At 44.8% G+C, this 8,215-nt stretch overlaps 1 protein-coding gene across 1 annotated transcript; it reads left to right on the forward strand.

Annotated features, from left to right (window-relative positions):
• The first annotated feature begins 5,697 nt into the window (after positions 1-5,697).
• hoxb1a (homeobox B1a) lies at positions 5,698-7,911 on the forward strand. Its single transcript, XM_072442093.1, has 2 exons — positions 5,698-6,856; positions 7,578-7,911. The coding sequence occupies exons 1-2, from the start codon at positions 6,214-6,216 to the stop codon at positions 7,907-7,909; spliced, it is 975 nt and encodes a 324-aa protein (XP_072298194.1). The 5' UTR covers positions 5,698-6,213; the 3' UTR covers positions 7,910-7,911.
• The last annotated feature ends 304 nt before the right edge of the window (positions 7,912-8,215 follow it).

The raw sequence follows: 8,215 nt of genomic DNA on the forward strand, positions 1-8,215 counted from the left end.
ATGAATGAATTTATTAAATAATTGTTAGCTGCATGTGTATTGTGCATTATGCTGTTTTGTAATGTGCGGTCGAGTCATTTTTTCAAAGCTCATATAGAGTTTAGATTTAGTTATTGTTCCATAGAGAAACAATAACTTTCATTATATAAACTTTATAAAAACCTAAATGTAACTTCGTTTTTGCTTAAAATTCTTATCATTAGATCCAAAGTCAATTCATAGTTTTAAATGTACTATGGTCTACTTATATTCTGATGACAATAGTAGATTTAAATTGTTTCTCTTTTTGACTTCATTGTTTTATGTTGCACCGAATGACCAAGACAAGTTCCTATGTTTGTGAATTCTGTTCATTGACAATGGCAATAAACCATTTCTGATTCTGATTCTAAAGGCTTAATTACAATGGCACACTGTTAATAGTTTGTGTTAAACATTCTTTTAAAGTTTTCGTTGAGGCAGCTGAGATTCTCAGGTAGAATTCCCTCTGTAAATGTCAGATGACAGATTTGTTGATCTGGTTTATGATTTATATCTCTGTACTTAACATGTCTACATTCACATCTTCTTTGTCAGCATAAAGAAACAAAAACATCAAAAAGTGGTGTCACTTTTTAACCCCAAAGATGTGATTTTCGTCAGTCGAAAATACTTTTAAACTTCAAGCAGAAATATGTCAAGTGTGTGGAGCCAATCTCAAACAAACTATGAAACGGGTCAACAGTTGTGGATCATATGTTTGCTTATCGCTTTCAAACACAGTGAATCTCCCACAGTTACATCTGAAATCATGACATCATCAATTTTTACACTGCAGATAAATGGCTGTGATTGGTTGGACAGTCTTTGAGTGACTTCCTCGTAAAGCAGGAGAGGATTGTTTTGGCTATGACAGGGACACCATAGGCAAGGCAAGTTTATTTGTAGAGCACATTTCATACAAGGCAATTCAAAGTGCTTCACACAACATTCAAATCACAAAGAAATGATAGAAATCACCGAACTGTTTAAGACATAAAAGAGAAGAGTGCAAAGAAAATCCTTTCAGTCGTATGCACAGCTAAACAAGACAAGTTTTTAGCTTGGATTTGAACATTGTCGGAGTAGAACCTGTCTCACATCTTCAGGAAGAAGGAAGAAAAACTGAAACGCAGATTCACAGTGTTTAGTGCTGACTCTGGCACCAGCAGGAGGCCAGTCCATGTTTAGCCCTGACTCTAGCACCAGCAGGAGGCCGGTCCATGTTTAGTCCTGACTCTGGGCACTAGCAGGAGGCCGGTCCATGTTTAGTCCTGACTCTGGCACCAGCAGGAGGCCGGTCCATGTTTAGTCCTGACTCTGGGCACTAGCAGGAGGCCAGTCCATGTTTAGTCCTGACTCTGGGCACTAGCAGGAGGCCGGTCCATGTTTAGTCCTGACTCTGGCACCAGCAGGAGGCCGGTCCATGTTTAGTCCTGACTCTGGCACCAGCAGGAGGCCGGTCCACGTTTAGTCCTGACCCTGGCACCAGCAGGAGGCCGGTCCATGTTTATTCCTGACTGGCACCAGCAGGAGGCCAGTCCATGTTTAGTCCTGACTCTGGGCACTAGCAGGAGGCCGGTCCATGTTTAGTCCTGACTGGCACCAGCAGGAGGCCGCTCCATGTTTAGTCCTGACTCTGGGCACCAGCCGGAGGCCAGTCCATGTTTAGCCCTGACTCTGGCACCAGCAGGAGGCCGGTCCCTGAGGTCCTCAGAGTCCGAGATGGTTCATATGGCACTAACATGTCCGCGATGTACTTTGGTGCTAGGCCATGGAGAGACTTGTACACAAGCAGAGCTGCTTTAAAGTCTCTTCTCTGAGCCACAGGGGCCAGTGCAGAGACCTGAGAACAGGACTAATGTGATGCTACTTCCTGGTTCTAGTCAGGACCCGAGCAGCAGCGTTCTGGATGTACTGCAGCTGTTTTACAGCTCGTTTGGAGAGACCAGTGAGCAGGCCGTTACAGTCTAATCTACTGGAGACAAACGCATGGATAAGTCTCTCCAAATCTCGTTTAGACAATATATTTTTGATTTTGGCAATGTTTTTTAGATGGTAAAAATCTGCTGATGTTATTGATTTGACGTGGCTATTAAAGTTCAAGTCTGAGTCCATTATTACCCCCAGATTTCTAATTTGTTTTGTAGGTTTTAGAGCGAGACTCTGGAGGTGACTACTAACGCTTTCTCTTTGTTTCTGTGGCCAAAGACCATGACTTCAGTCTTGTCTGAGTTCAGCTGGAGAAAATCCACAAACTAATCTGTTGGATGCAGTGACAGAGTGAATCCACTGGTCCATATTCACCTGCCAACAGTGAAACATAGATCTCTCTTCTGCATAATTGTGATAGGACACATTTTTGCTGCGTATCAACTGACCTAACGGCAGCATGTAGATCGTCGTCTGAACCATTTATCTGCAGAGGAATGCCTAACCAGCCTAAAAAAGACCCTGGCACTCGACCCATGACCTGAGCGTGGGCGGAGGCTCTGATCTCCCCATCTTGTTCCAGGCTGCTCCTTCAGACTTCAGCCCACGCGCCCATGTTCACCCGGCGCTGCTCTTGTACCTGCCGCCCACATGGAGCGCTCCGGAGTGGGCAGGGAGCGCCGTGCCTCGTCATCATCACTCACCGTCAGTCAGACCTGGAGAGGGAGACCAACGAGGGCTCACCAGGGGAGGAAGGGGGAGGTAAAGTAATGTAGGAGAAATGGGATGGACAGACCTTCTTTAGCAGCAACTGGAGACAGGCCCGGCTGGTTTGGAACATGAGGTTTGTTTTTGTGTATTGTATGTTTAAAAAAAAAACATTTTAATTAAAAAAAAAGAAATTAGCATTAGCCACCAATTATCATAAACTATGTAAATGCAAAGGTGGCTCAACAAATTAAATTGTTCGTATTTGTCATATTTAGGTATTTTAAAAAAAATCAGTATTGGTTCAAAAGAGTATTAATAAAAGTTTTTGTATTAATAAGTTTGTGTTGTTTTTTTGTTTTTTTGACCACTCTGCTTTCACCACAAGAGACCTTTCTGTGAGGAGTTTGCATGTTCTTTCTTTGTTTCTTTGGGCTTTTAATTGGCACTTTAGATTTTCCCATCTACATAAAACATGTTTAATCCTCCTCCACTCCTTAGTGCTCCTTGCAAAAATCTAACTCAACATCTGGAGCAGGCTCTTCCTCACGGTTCCTGCAGGTTTCCGCATGCACTGATGGGTCAAATGTAGAAAACATATTCCCCATGGGGACAATAACAACAGCTCAAACATTGGGAGGAAAAAGTATAGTCTGGAAGAGAAGAGGCTGAACCCCTGGTCCCAATTTAGTTCTGAGTTTATTATAGACCCTTTAAAATAGTTTTAAAAAGTTTCAGATGACATCACCAGTAATAATGCAGTGTGGGCAGCTAAAATGATCTGTGTTAAATTGTATAATTGTGTTGTTATATAGCAGGATCTAGGGTATTCACTAATAAAGCATGTCTGGTTAAACATTTGTGAATTTACCATTTGAATATTTCATGGGAAATTACAATGTCACCACATTCTAAAATCTGAAAACTATCAATATTATGTCATCATTACTGTTCAAACGTTAAAGCTTTTTTTACTGCTTGATTTAGGCTACACTCGATGGATCTTAGCGTCACAAAATTTCCAAATGTCACTGTCTGTTTTTGCAACCATAAAGAAAACCCATGTATTCTCCTCGTGACAAAAGTCCTTTCTCAGTCACAGTTAGTCCTCTATTGTCCCATAAAACTCTTTGACTGTACGGTTGTCAGGGCGACGCTGGACTTCCTGTTTGGGTGGAAGGTGCAGGTCTGAGCAGAAAGCAGAAGGCCCGGTGTCGCGCTAACCTTATTTCTATAACTGATCTGACTGTTCATTCAATTAGCACACGCAGAGTCAGGGAGCGTCAGAAGAAATTCATTGTCACCAAAAACACACACGGAGTCCACATTAGAAATCTATGCAGGGGCCCCTCCAGTGCTGTGTCTGAGGGGCCAGTCATCGACCCACTGAGCTGCGTGCATGGGGGAGGAGACAACGTAAGTCAATATGTGTGGTTTGGAGAAAAAATCTGGCCAATTTTTATTTAATTTCCATTTGATTTTGTGCTTGTGTTTTTTCCAATATTGAGTTGTATTTTGATTGGGAAATATTTTACTTTTGTACAGTTGGTTCCAAGTTGGGATATTAGTGTTATGGAATAACTAACTTTGTCACAGACAGCATAAATAAATAAACTAATACATAAGAATCAATGTAAAAATCATTATGGCTTGGATTTTTTTGTGTGGGAGAAAAAGTTATATTTGTCAATGCATTTCCACAATGTTTGGCCATAAATATTAACAATGTGAAATCATAACTGGTACATAAATCTCTTAAATCTTAGATGAATATTGTTGGTGGATATTTTATCTATTTGAATTTGATGATTTTTTTTAAAGAACAGTATAGACTTGATGGCACAAGTTAGAGTTAGAGTATGTTTGGATGCATTGGATTGCATCGAATTTGCGGAAAGAAGAAAGTCTAATCTTGTTAAAACATTTGTAACTTACACATAGAAAGTCACCAAAATGTTTCAATATTTTCTCATCATGACCTATTGTTAGACCTATGTAAATATGTATTTATTGTACATCTTATTAGCTGAACCTGCCTAAGGTTACACTGAGGAACAACTTCATAAATTGTGACTTAAAATAAAAATACATTTTTTACATTGTAAAATTATTATTTTCAGTCAATTTCTCTCAACATTGAAAGTTCACGTAAAAACTGTACAATTAAGGACTTCAGAAGATTTTGATGGATCATACTGAGGGATTGGTTCATAAATCCAAAAATGAGGCAGGATCTGAGTTCATTTTACCATAACATCTAATTTACTCAAATACAACCCATTCAAAAAACACCTCTCTCACAAAATTAAGCAAGAAATTTTAACTTTTTACTACTACTAGTACTACTAGTACTTTTTTCAGATTTAATTGTCCCAGCTATGTGTAATTGTGCATGTTTTACACATAGAATTATTTATATTTATGTGAAAACATTTCATGATGAAAAACTTAATACGTAATACATGTTTTTGTATTCAGTAAATTACAAATGAAGATAAACATTGATATATCTCAATTTAAGATTCCTCCTATTCACAGTGTCAGATGCCAGTTGTATTTCTTAATTATTTGATTAAGAAAAGACCTATTTGTTTGGGCACATTTCTGGCAACATGGCAGAGTATTCATGTGGGAACATTGGTTTTGCCCAGTCTTTTTCCCACGGGGTTGAAACATGCTTATAGAAAATACATATGCCATTTGGTGATTATTTATTTGTCAACAGCTGACAACAGCAACCCAACATAACCAAGAGTGGAACGAAAGCCTCTGTTGGCCTCTGCACTGATGACCCGTGATGCATGGATCAATTAAAGTGGCTACATGTGTTTCCAGTGCGTTTTTCTCTAAAGTGCTGGTTCTGGAGAGCTGTTATTTCCCCCGCAGCAGCTGAGCACTGTGCGGCTCTTTGTGCTGCTGGAGAAGGCTGTGGAGGCTCCGGGAGGCTCAGGGGGAGGCTGGGCAGCAGGCCGCGGTCTGTGTGCCCCTCTCCGGCTCCTGACACTCTCCTGCCCGCCGCAGATTGATGGGTCCGTTTGATTGAAGTCTCTTTGTCGCGCTGATGTCACGGGCTGTGATGGATGAGGCGCGTGCGCGTGTGGTAATGCTTGCGCGCGCGCACAAACGGTGTCCCTGTATAGGAAACCCCCGCGCACGGAGCCGTCACCTCCCGGCACTATAGGCAACCTGCGAGTCACGTGAGCGGCCGGAGGTAAGAAAAGAGCCCAGAGCAGAGAGTAACCAAATCAGGACCAAACCAGGACTCAGGACTAAGCCAGGACTAAAGCAAGACAACACTGGGACCTCCTGATGGAGCAGAGCCGGGCTGAGCGCCGCTGACACGGCTCACTTCTCGCGTTGTTTCCCACTGTCAGGAGCAGACAGGTTAGGAGTTGTTGACACCGTGGCCTTGTTACGTACACCCACACACTCACGCACACACTGAGCACAAGGACACAGCGCCGGGACGCACTGAGCTGGAGCCGTGATTTATGAGCTCAGTAGACATTTACGACATTTTTACGCACACTTTTGGATCACTTCAGTGACGTGTGTATGGACACATCCGACATGAACTCGTTCGTGGAGTACTCGTACCATCAGCCTCACGTGCACCAGCAGCACACGGACCCGGGCTTCTCTGTGGCCCCGGGCTCGTTCCACACGGGCCACGGCTCCTCCAGAGCGGACAGTGGTACGTACAGTGGGGACGCACGGCTGTACCAGGAGCCGCTGCCTGCACACCAGCAGCATGAGCCTCATACTCATGGTTACCATCACGCGCACCCGCAGCACAGCGCGCACGCTCAGCCGAGCGCGGCCCCGCAGCACAGTGCACAGAGCGGGCTCTTGTACAGTGGGCCCGGGCCCGGCTACAGCTCGTGTGCCGCCGCTACGGACTATGTCAACCCGCAATACTTCCTGGAAGAACCCGTGGGACCCTCATGCTACCAGCAGCCCTTCCCCTGCTCGGCCCCAAACACAGGCCCTAGTTACGGGGCCCTGGCAGGGGCCTACTGCGGGCCCCCAGCCGCACAGTACCCACAGCAGCAACCTTTGCCCGGGTACCTGCTCCAGCCTGGGGCTTACGGTGAAGTGTCCCTGAACCAAGAGCGGGAGAAGCCCGAGGAGGAACCGGGGGCCCCACAGGGACAAACGTTTGACTGGATGAAGGTGAAGAGGAACCCGCCCAAGACAGGTCAGTGTCCCACACACTTTGTTTCTGTCTGTGTGTCTGTGTGTGTGCGGGGGAGTCATGTGTCTGATGCCGGGTCATCCCGCGGACACAGGCCACAGTGTAGTCGAGTTTGATGCCATTTATATCGCTGTTATATGGAAATTAATATTTAAACAGTTCACCTACACAGCGTGTTTAGATTCTCACTGGTGCAGAGTACACTATGGTGCGCGAGGCCCGAGCACCAGACCCACACACAGACTTTCAATTAACACGCACCAAGGCAGATCCATTACAAGATTATTCATAATACTGTTATAAACAAAAGTTCTGAAATTGATGAATTTACGTCATATAATACATTATATTTCCAGTTGTGTGCACCGAGCGAACTGCGGCCCGGAGGAGTTCGGCCTCCCCGGGACACGGACCGCTCTAAGCGTGTGGTGCTACTTTAGGAAATACAATGAATACATATATTTCTAATATTGTTCTTTACCCTTAATTAGGCTTTGTCAGACTACATCAATCGTTATGCCTGATGTTTTTTTGAAAACTCACGACCGTTTATCCAATTGTGGAACAAATAAAGGTTATCTTATCTTAAAACAAACAGATAGTATAGTACATTTCTGCTGTCTTTTCATCCAAAACAAACGGATACGAATATTGTCCCGCTGTGTATATCATCGTCCAAAACAAACAGATGTATAATAATGTATATTTCTGCTGTGTGTCTCAGTGAAAGTGGCGGAGTTCGGTCTGGCGGGCGCGCACAACGTGATCCGCACAAACTTTAGCACGCGGCAGCTGACGGAGCTGGAGAAGGAGTTCCACTTCAGTAAGTACCTGACGCGCGCGCGCCGCGTGGAGATCGCAGCCACGCTCGAGCTCAACGAGACGCAGGTGAAGATCTGGTTCCAGAATAGGCGCATGAAGCAGAAGAAGCGCGAGCGAGAAGGCGCGCCCACGCGCTCCTCTGCCTCCGGGAGCAGCAAAGACCCGGATGACTCACACTCGGACCATTCCTCCGCGTCCACGTCTCCAGGCGCGTCCCCGAGCTCTGAGACATAGCATTGAAGAGATGAAGTTCTTTTTTCTTTGAGACTGAGAGACTGACCACTGTGGTACACCATACATCTACTGCTCCATCAAGTCCACAGGCTGGACAAGAGCCAGGACCACTGCCTGGACCTGGGCCAGGATAAGGACTGGGACCAGGACCAGGACACATATCTGAGCCAGGCCTGGCCCAGGCCCACTCTCACATATGGACATGTTTGGGTCCTGGGTCCTGGACCTGCTGCTGGTGCACTTTGGAGCAGCTCTGCTGCCACACACACTCACACTGGCGACACCAGGAGACTATTCTGGGATAAA

This window comes from Eucyclogobius newberryi, unplaced genomic scaffold (assembly GCF_026437365.1).
Source record: "Eucyclogobius newberryi isolate DKJ021-1_F unplaced genomic scaffold, fEucNew1.0.hap1 SCAF_13, whole genome shotgun sequence".
Taxonomy (NCBI): Eukaryota; Metazoa; Chordata; class Actinopteri; order Gobiiformes; family Gobiidae; genus Eucyclogobius; species Eucyclogobius newberryi.